Source organism: Daldinia loculata (assembly GCF_022478755.1).
Source record: "Daldinia loculata strain CBS 113971 unplaced genomic scaffold F4817scaffold_42, whole genome shotgun sequence".
Lineage (NCBI taxonomy): Eukaryota > Fungi > Ascomycota > Sordariomycetes > Xylariales > Hypoxylaceae > Daldinia > Daldinia loculata.
The window spans coordinates 225,602-243,771 of NW_026054896.1; the positions used below are offsets into that span (position 1 = coordinate 225,602).

General features: G+C 44.3%; 6 protein-coding genes across 6 annotated transcripts; 2 read left to right on the forward strand and 4 right to left on the reverse strand.

Annotated features, from left to right (window-relative positions):
• Nucleotides 1-1,182: 1,182 nt before the first annotated feature.
• F4817DRAFT_344490 (fungal-specific transcription factor domain protein) lies at nt 1,183-3,815 on the forward strand. The gene is made up of 6 exons (XM_049304156.1): nt 1,183-1,433; nt 1,582-1,728; nt 1,794-1,913; nt 2,056-2,266; nt 2,322-2,835; nt 2,924-3,815. The coding sequence occupies exons 1-6, from the start codon at nt 1,385-1,387 to the stop codon at nt 3,602-3,604; spliced, it is 1,722 nt and encodes a 573-aa protein (XP_049156908.1). The 5' UTR covers nt 1,183-1,384; the 3' UTR covers nt 3,605-3,815.
• Nucleotides 3,816-7,647: 3,832 nt separating this feature from the next.
• F4817DRAFT_318101 (uncharacterized protein) lies at nt 7,648-8,512 on the forward strand (the record flags this gene model as incomplete). The annotated part of the gene is made up of 2 exons (XM_049300890.1): nt 7,648-7,874; nt 8,140-8,512. 2 exons carry the CDS (start codon nt 7,648-7,650, stop codon nt 8,510-8,512), a joined length of 600 nt encoding a protein of 199 aa, XP_049156909.1.
• Nucleotides 8,513-9,571: 1,059 nt separating this feature from the next.
• Nucleotides 9,572-11,243, reverse strand: F4817DRAFT_344493 (S-adenosyl-L-methionine-dependent methyltransferase). The gene is made up of 3 exons (XM_049304157.1): nt 10,954-11,243; nt 10,005-10,897; nt 9,572-9,936 (listed from the first exon to the last, which is right to left on the reverse strand). The coding sequence occupies exons 1-3, from the start codon at nt 11,197-11,199 to the stop codon at nt 9,753-9,755; spliced, it is 1,323 nt and encodes a 440-aa protein (XP_049156910.1). The 5' UTR covers nt 11,200-11,243; the 3' UTR covers nt 9,572-9,752.
• A 104-nt stretch (nt 11,244-11,347) lies between these two features.
• Nucleotides 11,348-12,842, reverse strand: F4817DRAFT_191098 (UbiA prenyltransferase). The gene has a single exon (XM_049298465.1). It carries the CDS (start codon nt 12,594-12,596, stop codon nt 11,586-11,588), a length of 1,011 nt encoding a protein of 336 aa, XP_049156911.1. The 5' UTR covers nt 12,597-12,842; the 3' UTR covers nt 11,348-11,585.
• On the reverse strand, nt 12,145-14,873 carry F4817DRAFT_191232 (putative cytochrome P450). Its single transcript, XM_049298467.1, has 4 exons — nt 14,345-14,873; nt 13,522-14,283; nt 13,016-13,467; nt 12,145-12,917 (listed from the first exon to the last, which is right to left on the reverse strand). Exons 1-4 carry the CDS (start codon nt 14,518-14,520, stop codon nt 12,697-12,699), a joined length of 1,611 nt encoding a protein of 536 aa, XP_049156912.1. The 5' UTR covers nt 14,521-14,873; the 3' UTR covers nt 12,145-12,696.
• A 206-nt stretch (nt 14,874-15,079) lies between these two features.
• Nucleotides 15,080-16,958, reverse strand: F4817DRAFT_191105 (putative short-chain dehydrogenase). The gene is made up of 4 exons (XM_049298466.1): nt 16,230-16,958; nt 15,677-16,175; nt 15,141-15,598; nt 15,080-15,084 (listed from the first exon to the last, which is right to left on the reverse strand). The coding sequence occupies exons 1-3, from the start codon at nt 16,301-16,303 to the stop codon at nt 15,227-15,229; spliced, it is 945 nt and encodes a 314-aa protein (XP_049156913.1). The 5' UTR covers nt 16,304-16,958; the 3' UTR covers nt 15,080-15,084; nt 15,141-15,226.
• Between the last annotated feature and the right edge of the window lie 1,212 nt (nt 16,959-18,170).

An 18,170-nucleotide genomic window follows, 5' to 3' on the forward strand; every position in this document is an offset into this window, starting at 1 on the left:
TACCTAATAGGATACAACAAGTACTCATAGTTGTCAGAGACAAATCCTTCAATGTCAACGTTCTCAAAAGCCTTGTCTCAAAACTAAGACTTTTAGTACCTAGCCGCGCATAATAGGCGCGTCGATCCCACACTTTATAATATTAAGGATTCTAGAATCTTGGAAAGCAGGTAGAGTATATGAAGTAGCGCACCAAGGGTTAATTTAAGAGCAGTGAAACATGTATAATTACAGAGTCCATTGGTTCTAGCCTAGCTATGCAGAATTCTTGGGCGTATGGGTAAGACCTGCAATGGTGAAATGGGTTTACCCCCACGAACAAACACCTCCATACTTAATATGATGAAAGTCTCCGGTTAGGGAGATTCGATTATTTATGGATCGATTCTGAATCGGAGTGAAGTGGTTGGCTATTGAAAGTTGTGGCAGAGATTCAACCTCCCATCTGAGACATTTGAATCCAATAGGTCCAATAGGAGGTTATTAAAATGAAGAAATTGGCTAAGTAACCCCCCAAACCCTCGGACTACTCTCGAACTCTTCAAATACCATGACTAGCGCAACGGGGCTCGGGAGTAGCGCTGCCGATTTAGCAATAGGCCATCAGATGCCTTGGTAAGCGTAGTCGAATGAGGTTTATGTCGGTAGTCGGATCAAGGTAACAGGGTTTTGGATGCAGGTGCCCTTTCATTACCGGGAATGGTTTGTACTACCCCCGTATTATCAGATATCGGATCGATGAACACGCCTATGACATAGGATCTCAGATCCGTGCTCAGGTAGAGATGTGGGGGGGATCGTGGTAAATAGCAAGTCAGAGTTGTACAATTCTACCGCAACACGAGCGATGATTACAGGGCGCCATGCGGCGCATGTCGATTACCGTTTCCAGGATTAATCCCTGAGCAGATTAGACTGATCATCAACGTAGGCAACGTAGGCACCATCGAGCAATTTAGGCATAGACCTCATGTGTAGTTCCTAGGTACTTAAGCTATGGCGTAAGGGGATGCGAGCTGACTACTACGCAATGCCAATGAAGGGTTTTCCGACGGGTAGATTATGTTATGCATCAACTCTCGGTGAGGCTCGCTAATCTTGGTAGGCATCACGGCATATGCTCCGGGTGGCGTAAATAGGTAGGTAGGTAAGTATCTTCTATGGCCTTGGCGAACCATAACTCCCTACTTTAATTCCAGACTCTTCTCTCGTCAAATAGTGCTGTTGATCGACAATCTAGCGCCTTTCTTATGAGATTCTTGTGAATGGAGATCTGATCGCCATCTGTGAGATAGAGCTATGAAATAAGCTTATTATTCTCATCCTCAACGGTCGCTGCGAGCTTGTTCGAGACACCGAGGTCTTGTGAAGCAATCAAAGCGTCATGTATGGACGGGCTGAGCCACGTCAACAGCCCGGCTATGCCTGTGAAGGTATGTTCTAACGTCTCAGCCCCTGGCAGCACAAATGGGATTTTGGGGTTGATCGCCGATTAAAGAGAATGATGATCTAGAGTCGACGGTCAGGGTTCTACGGCGATGTTTCATTAGGGTTCAATACTAACTGGATGGCCTCGAAAAGAATGCCGTAAGAAAAAGCTTCGATGTGACAGGCAGCGTCCGCAATGCGGTGCATGTGCCAATGCCCAAATCCCGTGCGAAGTCAACGACCGTCGCGTACCTCGCGGTCCTAAAAAGGGAAGCATAGGAGCACTTCGTAGTCGCATCGGTATGCCATACTCTACATAAACTAACTACCTAACCTAACCTTACCAATACTAAATGTCGAGGTAGTTGCACTAGAACGTCGTCTCTCTACATCGCAAGCCGATGATAACGACACAGCGAATGGTCACGAGCTTGGTTTGGCAACAGAATCTCCATCGAAGGAGGGCATTTCGATACAATTTCCCTGTATGTCCCTTGAGCTTACATTTTACTTTTTACTTTTTTTTTCCATTCTCTCTGTCGGATGGGGTCTTATATCCGACATATCCGAGACATCTTCAACAACCGCGTCTTGCTTTTAGAGCGAAAGTAGTAACTTCTTTCGTAGTAGTACCCGATTGGGACATGTCCCAACAAGAACAACCTCTCAATGGTTCGATTCCTCTAGCATGGGGACCGCCGGCGACTGCACCTCACTCACCATTGCTATTCTCTGAGCTCCCGGTCATACCCACCATAGCGGCATCATACCCATCACCGAAACAGAGCCCGGTTTCAGTTGGCGATGTTTTCATATCAGACCTCTCTAAAGCAGATTTGTGGGTTCCCCCGACCCCTAAAGTGTCAGTTCCAGGTAGCTTACTCTACTTAAAGAATACAGCTCTATTTTGACCGTGTTCATCCAATTGCTCCCATCTTCAACAAATCGAAAACTTTTGGATGGATAAACGATGCGAGTATCATCAGTGAACCTCAACAATGCCTGCAGTATGCCATGTTGACATCCGCTACGGCCTTCTCAAGCCAGTTTAGCGGTCTCCAAGACGCCATCTACGCCAAGACTCGATTCATGCTCGATCAGCTGGACCTGAACGGTAGTGACTCTCCGATTTGCCATATCGAGCACCTGCAAGCATGGATTCTTATCACATTCTATGAATTTGCTAAGACCAATTACCGACGAGGGTGGCTTAGCGCCGGCCGAGTCTTCCGCCTAGTCCAATTTCTAAAGCTCTACGACCTGGATAGCCCCAGAGTCTTAGGGACGGAGGGTGACGACAATGCGATTACGTTAGAGGAAAAGAGGCGCACATTCTGGGTAGCCTATTGCCTCGACCGGTTCATTAGCGTCAGCGAGGGTTCGCCTATGACGTTGAACGAGGAAGTAGTGAGTTCCAATCTATCCTCGAATCAGCACGACGGAATGGAATCCAGGAGACAGTTGTGAAAAAGAAACTTATTCCCAATTTTGATAGGTATTTACACGTCTTCCATGTCCAGATGACGATTTCCAAAGAGGGCTTGTGCAACAAGAGCCCTTCTTAGCAGAAACTATGACATCTGCCGACATGAGACCATATGCGCCACTGGCAGAATGTGTGATTCTCATCACCATCTGTAGTCGAGCCCTCACCCACAAACAAATATACACAATAGAAACTTTGTATAGCAACATTCCGCTCGATTTTACTTCTAGACACGACTGGTTAGACGGTATACTTACACGGCGGCTTAATAACCTGCAAGTCAACTACCCCTCGTTGACTGTGGCTGAAAACCCGATGATTATTTACTCGTACATGATTGCGTATTCTGCTATCATGTACTTGTGCCGCATCATAGAGACGTTGTCTATAAGCGACCAAAGCCAATCTCTTGTGTGGGAATACCAAGATCGAGGGCTCTGGGCAGCTCAGGAAATATCTCGAATGGCGAAGGAACATGAGTATCTTGGTTACTTCAGGGCACATACGTTTATGCCTCTACCCATATATCTAAGTGTGGTGAGGCTTCGGACACACCTAGAGGTCCGAAAAGGAGATCTAGAAAAGGACGAGATGGAGAATGTGGAGAATTCACTCCACAGTTCCATCGAGGCGTTGCAGAAGTTGCAGTCGGTAAATAATCTCTCGAGTTATTACTTGCAACTTCTGTAAGGGCTTCTAATAATTCCTAGCTGCGCTAGGTTATGGGATAAGGTACAAATTGGAGCGAGGGCTATATATCCCTCTTCCTCCTTACATCTGAAATAGTGGACACCATTATTTTAGTATGATTACGTTAGGACGCATTCAACAATGCTGTCCGAACCATTAGGCATAGTATAGTCTGCAATGTTTACGTTAGAAATATACAAGTCATATCAGGTTGCTAAGTATAAAGGAAACGACTTTAGCTATATGTCTTATGTGAGAAACAAGTTGCCTCAGCATGATTCCATTTTTCGTGTTCTTAATTACGAATACGATGATAGTCATCTTTTACTTCCCGGAGCTCAATTATTAGAGGTGACGCCGAAAACGTAGTTTCGACATCACAAGATTAAGTTGATGCCATAATATTCGATACAATAACAGTAATAACGAAGCACATCTAGAAATCTCATATTTAATAGTCGCCTTCAGATTTTAAGTTGGTATTTCTCTATATAATATCTAATCGAAATAGTAGTATCGCCCAGAATCACGCAAGTGGGAGCTTCGTAGAACAGTGTCTATATTGACCTCCTTTTAAATGAAATCTGCAGACAAAGCCTGTTAATACAGCAATTTCTAACGTTTGTACAGTGGGCTAGCCTACAAAAGACTGTATCTAAAATCTTTCACCATCGGATACGGTCTCTAACCAATGATGAAATGTAATCAAGACCAAGTTGTAAGTACGTAGCATGAGACGACAGGAAGTATATGTGAAGCGGATAAGATACCTCCGAGAAAATCCGGCTTGATATAATAGTAGATCTATCAAGTACGAAGGCCGGCCGACCGGTGCTTGATGCAGTCGGCCGTACGGATGGGACAAAGTAGCATAAATTCCCGCCATCTAGGGAGCGCGCATACTTGGCTCTTATATGCGAATCTAGCATTAAATATTCCAGATACCGGTTGTACGAGGCAACGATCCGTCCCGGCGATGCTTGATCATACCTCATGTCCAGATCCTGTGCTACACAATATTAGATACCTACCAGAAAACAGGCAAATAGGAGTGTCTTATTTTTAAGCACAGGATCATCATCGGTTTCACAAGTCAGCAGCCACAGTACTCTAATTGGATATAGTCATTTGAATGGCTCAAGTTATACAAATATAGCAAGCCACTTTCGGTAGCTTAAGCACGTGGCAAACTGATAGTTGTCCCAATAAGGAACGCCGTGTCGCTCATTAAGATCTTATATACTCGGATACAAATATCATTCGACCTACCTAAGAGGTAGATATGTAGGTAATAATATTACAAAGGGGCGTTGTCCTTTGGTCTGGATAAGCTCTATATCTTGACAGCGCTATGTAACCCTCATCACCTCGAAAATCATGGCAACAGATGCTTATAAACTCCTCTCGACTACCAGCGGCTATCTCCGTCTTACTTCAACGGAAGCGGAAAGTGCCTTATTCTCCGCATGCACATAATCCGGTAGATTTTACCTACGCACTAGTTGGGTCGATCCAGTGTGAACCCGACTTGGCACTCTACAGAATTATACACTTATTTCGGTGGCGGCCTATTAAAATTCCAGACATTGGGGCTCAATGGCATACGTCTCGGATCATACCGAACGTGTCTGCAAGCCTTATTGATATTGAGCCAAGAACTACTTTTTAAGTGGAAGATTCCAGCCACATCAATGACCGTAGCGCATCTTACATTACATTGATGATCGCCTCGTACCACCGCCATCTGGGCTTGCCAAAGCTACCGAGTACGAGAAATTCTTCACTGTCTACGAGCTCACGGACACTGTCTATTAGATTCGGATATGCACCCCGAATAGGCTCCTTAGATCGAATGCAAGCGGCTCTGGGTAAATGTGGTTCTCATAGTATGATGACATGACCGACTGAGAGGTACCTAATCGGCGAAAAGAAACGGGCGGATCTGCAAGCTATCAACACCAATACCATATTAAGTACCATAGGATGTTACTACCCACGCCAAGTGACGCTATGGGTTTCAACCAGGCGCAGAGTAGGCCCTCGAATACTTAGTGTCCATTGTAGGCTGTGCTATCGCTCACGCAACAACCAATAGACGGATCGATTACTGAAGCATTCAATACAGAGAGCTGATGGCTCCGTCAGTATCCTAGCAGTCCTAGTAAGGACCCGGCTGACTAAAAATAACAATTGCATTCGAGGAACTCTCGAAGAGGAGGTATACGTAAGGTTAGCGTCGGTTCCTATCAGTGCTATCTAGCGATTTCGCTTATGCTTCATCTTTCATCTTTCAGGAGACTGATTCCTAAGACAACATATCAGGTCATCCCTGTTAGCTTTTAGATTCACGGGGAAAGCATAACGATGATGTAAATAAATATGTATATCTTATTAAATCTTAGACATGGCCACATCTAGCGATACAATACCCGATTATATCATTTCTTCAATGTCCCTTTTGAATGGGAAAATGACGAACATAACGATGGGGAAATCTTTTAGGAGTCCAACGTGTATCTACTCAAGTGATACCTTCTAACAGGTAGGGACGTGGCCTAAACTTGGATACCACATACGTATTAGGTTAGGTACCTAATGTATGGTCACATCTATATAACACCGATCAACTTGAATTTGCCTTCCGGAATCTACCATGGGCATGATCGGGGGAGTCGATTCTACGCGAACAGTCTTTTAAGGCACACATAATTCCATAATGTAACTGCGAATACCTGACATTGACGGATATTTGAACTGCTTGAGCTTCACTCTGCCTGGTAACTTCCGTACCATACATATTTCCGTCTCGCGGTATCTCAACTTAGCATAGCCTCTAATTCCAACCTGATATTCGTATCTGGAGTAATATCAGGTCAGTTACTCCTAGTTAATAACCATCTATATTACGTGCATATAGCACCTAAGTAGATCACTGATCACCCCACGTCACAATGTCTTCTTCCCTCGTGGCCATGCGATCGCATTTTGATGCTATTCCATTAGGTCCCTGGCCATTTTCCTGAATTCTAGGCGAAGCTCAATCAATTAATTCAATTCGATTATTTCGAATCTCAGTAATGCCGCCTCAATGTAACCTCGGAGTGGCAAATACTACCTACCTTCTAATTCGTGTAGATGAATGAATGATCCGCCGATGCTCTCATAGTCATATTGAACGAGTTCAGTATTTTTCTCCGACACAGGCGTGACTCCTATTGTTAGAATATCAACCCCATAACCTAGGGCCTAGGCTTTAGAAGCCTAACGAGCCACAAGCCCCCCCTTTTCTTAAAGCTACATAAGTCTCAATCCCTCCGAAGTGTCTACATATACGTCAAAAGCTCAAGATTACCTAATCTAATTTTCATAATTACTAGACGATTAATACAAATACTTTTATCCCTAAATATCTAGGTAGGTAATTTCTAATTAAACAATTCACATTAACTTTGTTGAGTTGGATAGCCGAATTCGCCGGCTACAAGGAATTTCCCTTTGCTCATTTCATAGGTATTCAGGTACCTCTTAGATGATGAAACATTATTTGGAATGATGATCAAGTTACTTTTGCCTTGGCCGTATCTGTCTAGCCCTTAGATGACTCTGATAATAATATCTAATACCTATGTTCTGATATGAAAGGTTTCTTAGTACAGCTCAATATCTAATTTTCCGTCTTCCGACCATAAGGAGTCCAGCACGGCTGACAGCCTCGTAGGCAGATATTTATAGGTCTGAAAGATGCGACATGGAAGTCAAGTGGCTATGCATTTTCTGCATCTCTGATTTGCGGTTATTGCCGCAGCAGAGTAGCACAGACACGTAGAACCCCCTCACCTCCCGCCTCTACCAAACCTCGTTCAATCTGACAAGAGCCTCGCGTTTGGATGATTGCATACTAAGTTGAAAATATACCATTACAAAGCTGCGCAGTCTTTCCATTGCGAATATTACCTAAAGGAGTTCGCGTTAGTTGGCGATAATATCGAAACATTCATTTCTCTAGGCTCAATAGAAAAGATAATGAGTGACTCAAGATAATAATGGAGGCCCTAGCAGCTGTAGGGCTGGCATCTAACGTACTCCAGCTCATTGTATGTGGGTACAAAGTCGTTTGGATGGCGAAGGAGTTACACGAATCTCATCAAGATTCAATCCAATCTAATAGCAATACTGCTTTTTTGGCGCAGGAAATGCGAGAACTCAGCACGAGAGTTATGAAAGACTTGCTATCATCTGATCTGACTGAGGACGAAATGGCTCTATATAGGTAGGTAGGCTTGCACAAAAGTGCAGTGACCTTTCTAATAGGCTCTTGGTGCTATTACTCGAAAACCTGAAAGTCAAGAAGCCGCGAAGCAAACGCGACATTATAACGACAGTTCTGAGAAATATAATGAAGAAGAACGAGCGGAATGAGCTTCAAGCAAACCTTGATGACTATAGGAAACAGCTGCAGATTCAAATAAGCATTATGTCTCGGTGAGCCTGTCAGTTATAAGTTCTATACGTATCCGATTCTAATCCAAATATAGCTCAGACCTAACACAAAAGCTTGAACATACATTGAGTACCACGTCTATATCCCAAAAGGAAATGCTACATCTGAGAGACCACGTACAAAAGCTCCAGCACAGAGTTGTGGTCGACTCGGATAATACGATGGCATTTTTCCGAAAGCTTCAGGAAATTGTAGAGATACCATTCAAGCAAGCCGCTATCTTACAAAGTCTCCGATATCCGAGAATGCATGATCGGTTTGAGAATGTAGATCCAGCGCATCGAAACACTTTCCAATGGCTTCTCGAGGGCCCAGAAACTCCTTCCGAAGAAGAGCAGCGAGAGTCTGTGGTAGAGGACAACAACCATGGTCCATACCACTGGTACCAATCTAAATACTACGTCTAATCAAGCAAAATACCAACAGTATAAAGAATTTTCTACATGGTTACGAGGAAGACTCGACCACCTTCATGTCGATATACCTGGCCGTGTTCTGGGAAAGTTACGAGGCAGAAAGTTGCCATGTCATTTTACTAGTAATTTTGGTGGCCAGGTGCATACACTTGTTCTGTGGGGTAATCTACCTGGAAGGGCTGGTATGAGCTGGCAAGGTAATCTATAATCTAGATTTAGCATCATTCATTATGAAACCCTGGCCCCCAACCTCAACGGATTCAACGCCCTAGGGGCCCTAGGGGTCAATCCAACAAAACTTGTCCGGTTTTACCCAAATTTAAAAAGAATGAGGGAATACGAGTACGCGTTGATGCTTGTGTGTATTTATTATTATATGTGTACCTAAGGTTGTAAAAGGTTCTGTGTTTAGGTTCTGTGTTTATAGTTCTCAGATTTATTAGTGACATTAACACCAATGCCCCGTGGAGTGTGGTTTTCAGCAAAGTCGTAACTGTAGTGAACTACTCATCAAGTGCCAAATTCTGGCAATATTCTGCTCTTCTGGAATATATATCTACCTACCTAGGTAGGTAAACTATTACTGAGGTATAGGCGAAGGAAGAAGGGCGTGGGGTGATTCCCGTAATCCCTTCCATGCCTTCGCCTTCTTGAAAGGATATTGGAGCCAGGCTGCTACTACTGTTTAAGCCAGTGATGAAACGTCTTGGAAAGAGCTGTCACGCAGCTGTGCTTAAGAAGCATCCAAATAGACAATCTGAGGCTACAGGTAACAGGTGGTATTTTAATTAATATAAGGCTATAGTATCTGTATGTGCCTTGTATTTCCCTGTATTCCTTATAAGAGGCAGAGTAGATACGCGGGTATTGGATTCGTCAAGGCGAGCCAAGTAATTACCTTCTTGGGGTCAATTGAAACTATTCACAAATTACTTTAGATGCGCGTCGGAGTAATAGAGCCCCTGCGGGAGCTACTACAATAATCCCGAATTTAGCCAATCCCTCCTGGCCTCTGAGATAGTTATTCTAAGTGCTTAGTAGGTCAATTAGTTGGGTGGTATTAGGTATGATTGCATTATCTACCTATGTAGGGACGTTGTAAAAGGATTAGAATGTTCCACGACCGGTTGCGTAGCTTCTTCTAATCTCCCTTGACCATTTTCGACTATTACAACAAATATCTTACGCAATTCTAATACCAGTTCTCACATATACCTACCAAAGTCAAACCTCATGTTGTTGTTGATACTAAACTGTCTCGCCAGACAATCTCAATGATGGAATGAACCGAATAAGGAGGCGAGACGATGGATTCGATACTGAATCGTTCATCAGCTCTCGATAGAAGCTCGGACCACTCCTCCCTTGTTCTCTCCTTTGCATTCAACCCCATTTTCACCATCAAGTCGTGAGCACTATTGCTATCACTTAGTCTCAAGAATATTATGATTCTCGTTTTGAAACGGAATAGACCTCAGCTTACCATTGTGCCTGAATTGTAAGCGAGCTCACGGTCTGCGAAACATCCATACAAATGTCATTGATCAGTATCCGAGCTCCTTTTTTCATTGCAGGAATCTGGTTTTTAAGGATTCTGATGGCGTAATCGTCCGGCCAATCGTGGAGGACAGTCCTAAAGATATATACGTCGGCATCTTTAACGACCTGCTCGGTGAAAAAGTCATATTCCTGATACTCGATACGGCCAGCGAGTTCAGACGAGATCAATGCTTCGGTATCGGCTCTCGTGACTTCTGGCAAATCCTCAACAACTGCCCTTTTGATATCCGGGTAGCGCCTCAAAAGGGCTGCGCACAAGTCGCCACGGGAGCCACCAATATCTACTATAACCTGAGGGCATCCCCGTGTGGTAGAGTTTTGCATGTGTGCCCACGGCACATTGTTCACGAAATGATGGGCGGAAGTCTCTGGAACTGTGGTAACCCAAGACATGGCATTAGTGAATCTCTGGTACCGGTCGGGGTGATGTGATACAACTGAGAATATATCCGTGTCGCCAGAACTTCCATTGGTCAAGGCAAGCGCAGACTCTCCGGCCTTAACAGAGCCTGGGAACCGTTGGAGTGCCTCGGGGAACTTCGTCACTGCTGGGGCGTATTCCTCAGTTGAGAAGCCTATTGCATCGTGGCATAAAGGGGTTGCAAGGGCTGTAGATATAGCAGTATGTCTCACAACTCCTGCAGGGTTCTCTTCAAAAACTCGCATTGACATTGCTGCTCGTAGGATACGCCTCAAGTCAGACTCGATCAAGCCACAGCGCTCCGACAGTTCGACATATGATATCCCGCTTTCTGTTGGCACGTGCTCCGCTACCTTGAATCGGTACAGCACGTTGAACACTGCTGTCCAAACCGGCTGCCATGATTAAAAGTTAGGTCTCAACTTTGTATCTGTGGCGCGGTATCACTTACACTGATCACAGAGGTGAAGAAAAGGAATGAGGTTGGGCCGAGGACCAGCGCCCGCATCTCATCCAAAGCTTCAAGGAGTTCTGCACGACACTCCTCGATGTGCTTGGTATATTCGTGCGTCTGCATTGAAAATCCAGCAGACAGTGAGGGCTGCGGCTCGTTTTCTGCACGATGCCAATCTGCTATTGTATTCGCTCGGGACTGGATAATGTGCCCCAGTTCGGGCAAAGATCGTGAGCTCGTCATGGCTGAAACAGTTCCAACTCTTTGGAACTAATACAGGATAAATTATTTGGAACCGACTTGTGGACTAGCGGGGCTGTAATACTACCTTATATACCTTGCCTCAGTACTCACTCACCCTAAGGTATGTATGTACCATGTAGGTTAGGTACCCTTTGATGCAGATGATTATGTACCTAATCTATGTACCCCTAGGTTAGGTAAAGGTAGGTACCTATGTCAGCCTGTTAATGTAGCAAATAGAGGGTCTATAAAGACTGATTATATTGAATATATTCGCAACACCAAGCAGCTCGTGCCTAAGCATTGGTACCCCCGCAACTACAATTCAGACCTCACATTGAGCCACGTGCTATTGAATGAGACAGTATGTTCAGTACGGCTACATATCATTTAATGAAATGTGCGCATGACACATATTCAAACACAAGTCCACCTGCGATGGATACTCCTGTGGACCAGAAGTCACTCACGAACCACCACCAACAATCAGCCTCATCTTTTAGATCTACGCTAGCGATCATGGTCCCAAGAGATAGGAGAGAACCTCCAAGTGTGATAATGTAATATCCGATCCCTAAAGCAGATAGTTGCCCGTACAAGACGATGAACGTACACATGAAACCATAACACACCCACAAGAATAGCTTCGTATAGTTTCCGAAGAGCACAGCAGTGCTTTTAAGCCCGATCTTGATATCATCCTCGATATCTTGATATGAATAGATGGTATCGTAGATCACCGTCCAGAAGATAGATACGAGAACTAAGCACAATGCGGATCGATCTTTCCACGGCTGCTCTGCGCCGACGGCCGCACAGCCAACGATAATTCCCCACGCAAGGCAAAAACCAAGCACAAATTGAGAAAAATATGTATGTCTCTTGGACCACGGGTAATAAATGGTGAAAATGATGGTGGGAGTCGTGGCTATTGCCGCTGATGGTGTAAGGAACAGTAAGAACGAGGCGGCGATGAGAGCCTGAGTAATAATGAAGATAAATGCTGCCTTTGGTGATATCGTGCCCCTAGCAATGGGCCGATTCTTCGTCCGAGCGACACAAGCATCTATAGGCCTATCTATAAGGTCGTTCCATGCGTGGGCAGCGTTAGAGAAGAAGAGGGAGCCGCCTAGGAGTAAAACACAGATTGGCAGGACTTGGGTGACTGGTGACTGGTACGTGATTGCTGCGTGCAATATACCGAAGAGGTGTGGAAAGTATATTAAGACAAGGCCAGCGGGTGGGCTAAGACGAGCGAGTTGCACGTATGGAACCCAAGAACGAGGCAGTCTGTCCACCCAAAGGCTTTGATGGACGCCGCCATATTGGTAAGAGAGCTTGTTCCCCTTTTCGTCTGATCTGACGGATGAGGAAGCACGGTTTCGTATGTCGTTCATTTTCTGAGCTAATAGTAACCGAGTATGTAGTTTAGGTTGACAGAATGTTAAGTGAAGTCATAGTGCCAAAGACGCCAACAACGCACTTTTATGTAAGATTTTACCATGCCCGTCTCCAGCGGATCTTCATGTCTCTATCCGGGGGTACAGCCGCAGCTCCGGCATATTTCTGGTCATTGAAAGCGGGGCGGTCAGATCGAGACCCATCAGATTGGACCCATCCCATGAACTCGATGTCGAATTTGGCAACAATAATGGCGACTGCCATCATGATCTCCCGCTTCGCAAAATGCCGCCCGGGGCATAGGGCGTAGCCTCCACCTATCCCTGAAGTTAGCTGCGGTTGGGTCTAAGAAGTGCATATAACACATGCTATAACACATGCAGGCTAAGCTTTAGAAATTGGACGTGTAACGCACCAAATGGAAAAAACGACGTTGGCCGAGCTTTGATCGAAAACTGGGGTCGTGGGACATTACCGTCCACACCGGCCGCAAATTCCAAGTGGCGTTCGGCCCAAAATTCTGTGGCCCCATGCTTATCTGTTGCCCATACAGCTTCATCGTAGTGAGCGATTTGGGACGCAGACTGTAGCAATGAGCCTTTGGAAATGTGGTATCCATCAATTGTGATGCTTTCTCGTACCTCGCGGGTTACATTGAAGGATATATGCATCCGCAAGACTTCGGTGTAAACGGAGAGCAACCGCGGCAATAGGAGGAGCTTGTGTACGTCGATGTGGTGTTTTCCTGTCTGTTGGTCAATCGTAAACACCTGCATTACTTCGTCATTAATTGCTCGCAGTAGAGGCGGGTCTTGGATGAGCTCCATCAATATCCACGCCGATATAGGCAAAGTATTTCCATTCAGACTTAGTAACTCATTAGTATGCGGCTCTCGTGTCACCCGAACCGTACCTACTCACCCGAATAGTGTGGCCGTGGTATGTCCGCTACAAGTCCGGTTTGAGAAACCTGATTCCCTGAGCCACCTGGCGATCTCGCGAGCAAAGCGCGAACCCCAATATGGGTCCCAGTCGGACTGGGCCTCTGGACCGTTCCAGTCGAAATTCTCCCATGCATCTTCTACCTGTTTATGTACCATATCGTGAAGACGCTCACGAATATGCCGGGGTTTAGGCTTCAGAAACTTTGGAAGACCCCAAACAAGGACGCCCGCGACTTCGTCGAATTGCCAATAACACTTGACGAGATCAGGGTTGAGTTCTAGAATGCGGGAGCCAAACATGGATTTAATCGCACTCTCAGCCATATCGGTCCTGAGAAGACTGTAAATCTGAACGGTAGTCCATTCGGATGCAGACTGCTGATCAAGTTTCTCGGAAAAGAAACGTAAGAAAATATCAGCGAGCACGCCAGTGTACTTTGCACTGCTGAGGTACTCTGCGTAGATTTGGTGATGATTAAACCAATGTCTTTGGCGTGGAGAGGTGGCCTCAGTACCGGGCAAGGGAACCCTCTGCCGACCAGACTTGTCATTTTCGAACTTTTTGATTTCATCCCTGGGCATGCCCCAGTGGGTATCCATAAGCAACACATGAAACATGTTTGGATCTACAATGTGTGGCGGGCCAAATAGTACCTGAGTGTTCTTTTCACCAGATACTAGACAGACGAGCTTAGCACCCAATCTGAACTGGATGATATTGCTTTTGTTCAAAGCTTTGCTATAGCACCCGTGTCAATCGTAATTCTAGTATCATCCGAGAGGGTTGTCACAACTCTTACGTTGCCCGTTCTAAGAATTTCCCCATGTCTGTGAGATACTGGTACGTATTTGAAATGAAGGGTATGTCTTCTTCCAGCCAAGGGGGGTGCTTCGTCTCCTTTCGCCGCCAGAATACTAGTAGTAAAATGAGGCCGATGGGAAAAGAGAGGGCAAAGGCAAGAGCAATCTCCATCATAAATATATTGAGCGAATTGGCATGATATCAGACACAAGGTCGAGAATGGCTAAGGGTGAGGGGGATGGTTTTATATTGAGTTATGACAGCTGGCGCCTGGGTGCAGCTGTTGCCCAAGTGCTAACGTGCCAACGTGCCAACGTGCAAACTTCCTATCCTGACGTCCACATCCTGGACCAAATGGTTGTTTATATCGAATAGTATATGTCAAATGGTAGGGTATTCACTGAGGTTCCTACAATCCCCAGGTTCTCTCACGCAGCGGTCTTTAGCTACGAAAAATATGAACAATACCAAACTCCCATTATGGAGTATGGAGTTGAGTTGGTTTTGTGGTGAGGTGACCACTGATCCCTTACCTGCCACGTTACTTGCCACATCTCCAGCCACATCTCTAGACCAGAACTCCACAGTTAATCAACTATGTGACCAACTCAACTCAACACACGATGGCTTCAAACAGAGTTAGTTTGGAAAATTTAAACTGGGCCTATGGAGTTGGATTGAATGAGTAGCTTTGCAGTATGTGTACACGAGTGAATTTCAATTGAGTTGATCTCAGCGCTGAGAATAAGTTAATTCAGGCATGATGGAATACTTGGCCACGGCAGATTGCCTACAGGTTAGACCTTTCAAATTTAGAGGAAATGTGACATGATCAGGCCGCCTAGTCAGAACCTTCTGGTTGTCAAATCCGTATAAATGATCAGTCCATAACATTCTTTAGAGCTGTGTTGTCCTTCGTGATCTTGGCCCAGTCCAAGCTCTTTCGCCAGACTCTTTGCTGTACACGCTCATCCATTGTAATGGGGTCACTGTCATCCTTCTGCAGTAAGGTAAAGTAACCTTGTTCACTCTGATATGCCTTGTCTACTGCAAGTTTTATAACATCCTTGGCCGCCTCGGCTGATGAGCGGAATGTCGGATCGGCTAGGCGATGGATTATTGACATGAATGGTTTGAGGACGAATTTCTGGGCGAGCTGTACGGATCGGGGAGTATTAGAAGTAAAGGCACGCGAATCGCCGAGTCCACCTGGGTTGATAGCTACGGCGGTGATGTTCTTGAACTTTGGGTTCTTGGAGTAAGGTATGTTATTAAATATCTGACTTGGAGCGATGATTTTATGCGTCGTACGATAAAGCTGAAAACTTACTTGCTGCAGGTAACGGTTAAGGGGGTACATCCAAGTTGTGATAACAAGCTTGGAATTCGCGTACCGTTGAAAGCCACGGCCCTTCTTGTCCTCGCTTGCGGGCGGGTGATTGAGCTGATCGACATCATCAGGAATATCAGGCAAATAGGACGTCATAGCATTCGGTTTGCGATAGTGGCCAATGCTTGAGAAGAGCACGATACGGCCGTCGGAAGCGAAGCTACCAATGAGTCGCAACACGAGGGCGACATGCGCGATATGGCCAACCTGTAGAGTTTTGTCATAACCATCTGTCGTAAGCTCGGAGTCGCCGACGAGGTTCCAATACGAGGCACAGCATATGATGGATTTGAGGGCCGGATACTCCCCAGTCTCAACCGCCTTCGATATCTTGCTAGCGAATTCATGCACTGCCGAAAGATTTGCTAAGTCAACCTGATAAATCGAGGCCTTCGCGTCTGGGTAACGCGCGATGACTTGACGTAAGTTCTGTGTATTGCTATCGGCCTTGTCGGCATTCCTAACAGTAAAAATGGCAGTAAATTGAGGGTACTCTTTCAGAAGCTGTTCGGCTGCGGGGATGCCAACTGAACCGTTGGCTCCAGTAAGGATGACAGTGCCAGCCATGTTGGATGATTAGGGATTAGGGTGAGGGCAATATGACAAGAGGAAACTTGATGGACGACGCTGTCTACAATAACTCACAAACGGTAAAGTTGACAGTGATGCGGCACCAAAGCTCACGGCCAACTTAGGCAGAATCTGGCAGATGTAGGGATAGGGATAGAGATGTGAGGTAGATGTGAGGTAGGACAAATTAAGAACTCCTCCAACTACAATTGGAGGCCAGCCCAACTCCCAACTCCCAACTCCCAACACCCAATCTCCAGCTCTAATTAATTTCATTTTTCCTTTCTCCGTGATCTGACATATCTTTTCTTGAGTGTCGCACGGCCTCCTCAATACGGAAGGTTGTAGACTTACCGAGTGTGTGCCTAGGTACCTAATATAAGCATAACGTAAGGCAACCAACAGAAAGGATTAGAGGAGGATAGGATGTTGTATTGAAAAGAAAAAGGTTGTAATATCTAATACATGTATCTCCAACATCCCCCGCCCCCACGTTACCAGGCATTCATTGAGGCTCTTTAGCCCCGCCGCTTTGATGCGCGCCCCTCATATGTACGAGACGAGTCCCGCCAGTGGATGGTCCGTGCGTAGCAACGGATCCACACATACGTAGGTTAGGTACCTAGGTACATATGTATCACTTTAAGCGCGACGTCGGCACCATAGGGTTTTCCGGGTCCACAATACGTGCATATCGAAGCAAGTTTCAAAGATAAGGAGGATCGCAGTTGCTTCAATGTTCTAATTCTTGCTGCATGTTGGCCTCTGTGTCACTGTGACACGAAAATCGGTAATGACCCATATGCGGCCGCCTTTAGCTTGCCAAGGGCGGCTAGGATTGGCAAGAGCGAAGTCAAACCGGCGAAATAACTTTAGAGGTGGGTTTGGTATTAGCATATTAGCATATGTATTAGCATCAGCCTAGGGGCTAGACCAACAAAATGCCCCCAGCCTTCAATGTTCAGTTACCTACTACCTACATAGAGAGCTGAGAGGTACCCACCTCGACAAAGAATTTGTTCATCTGCGCGAGCGCCAATCCTTTCCCAATACATTCCCACCTGCTAGGTCCACCGAAGACAATTCTCCATGTTTCGTCTTATCTCAGGTGACCTTAGACCCGAAATTTTCGAGTCGGGCTGCGCCCGCCTGCGCCACGCAACGCGTGGTCTATATGTTTGTACTTATAGGTTACGGGCAAAGCATTCGAAAATTTCTGGTTTAAGACTGTACGGCATTGTAAAAGTCTTTAACGTTTTTATTAATGATAAAAAAATCAAATATTATATTTATAATAATTTAATATATTATAATAACGTACGAAATAATTTTAATTTTAATAATTTAAAATTTATAATATATTTTTTTTAACTTTTTATTTTTTTTATATATTTGTAAAATATTGTTTTTTTATATATTAAACTTTAACGTTTAAAAATTTTTAACGTTTTAATTATTTAATATTAAGTTTTATATAAAATATTTAAATATAATAATTTAATATTTTATAATTATATATAAAATTTTTTTTTTTTAATAACTTAAAATTAATATATTTTTTAAACTTTTAACTTTTTTTATATATTTATGGTTTTATATATTAAATTTTAACGTTTATTACGGTTACCGTTATAATTAATATTATAACCGTTATTACAATTAACGCGTTATAACCGTTATAACCATTTTTAACACTTTAAAAAACTTAAAACGCGTAAATTTAATTAATAAACTTAATAATAAAATTAATATAATTATATAATTAATTATTATTTATTATAAATATGTATTAATATTATTATTTTAATAATATTATTAATATTATTATTTTAAAACGTTAAACATATAATTTTAATATGCAAGG

Bases quoted from the DNA above. Each gene is read 5' to 3' on its own strand.
- F4817DRAFT_344490 (XM_049304156.1), top strand. From the start codon at position 1,385: ATGTATGGACGGGCTGAGCCACGTCAACAGCCCGGCTATGCCTGTGAA. The intron at 1,434-1,581 runs GTATGTTCTAAC...GGCCTCGAAAAG, and splicing joins GCCCGGCTATGCCTGTGAAG to AATGCCGTAAGAAAAAGCTT. The intron at 2,836-2,923 runs GTGAGTTCCAAT...CAATTTTGATAG, and splicing joins TGACGTTGAACGAGGAAGTA to GTATTTACACGTCTTCCATG.
- F4817DRAFT_344493 (XM_049304157.1), bottom strand. From the start codon at position 11,199: ATGACGAGCTCACGATCTTTGCCCGAACTGGGGCACATTATCCAGTCC. The intron at 10,898-10,953 runs GTAAGTGATACC...TAATCATGGCAG, and splicing joins TCTTCACCTCTGTGATCAGT to CCGGTTTGGACAGCAGTGTT. The intron at 9,937-10,004 runs GTAAGCTGAGGT...TGATAGCAATAG, and splicing joins CTTACAATTCAGGCACAATG to TGCTCACGACTTGATGGTGA.
- F4817DRAFT_191098 (XM_049298465.1), bottom strand. From the start codon at position 12,596: ATGAACGACATACGAAACCGTGCTTCCTCATCCGTCAGATCAGACGAA.
- F4817DRAFT_191232 (XM_049298467.1), bottom strand. From the start codon at position 14,520: ATGATGGAGATTGCTCTTGCCTTTGCCCTCTCTTTTCCCATCGGCCTC. The intron at 14,284-14,344 runs GTAAGAGTTGTG...CGGGTGCTATAG, and splicing joins AAATTCTTAGAACGGGCAAC to CAAAGCTTTGAACAAAAGCA. The intron at 12,918-13,015 runs GTGCGTTACACG...CTTCAGGGATAG, and splicing joins AACGTCGTTTTTTCCATTTG to GTGGAGGCTACGCCCTATGC.
- F4817DRAFT_191105 (XM_049298466.1), bottom strand. From the start codon at position 16,303: ATGGCTGGCACTGTCATCCTTACTGGAGCCAACGGTTCAGTTGGCATC. The intron at 16,176-16,229 runs GTACCCTCAATT...CAAGGCCGATAG, and splicing joins GCCGAACAGCTTCTGAAAGA to CAATACACAGAACTTACGTC. The intron at 15,599-15,676 runs GTAAGTTTTCAG...CCTTACTCCAAG, and splicing joins TTAACCGTTACCTGCAGCAA to AACCCAAAGTTCAAGAACAT.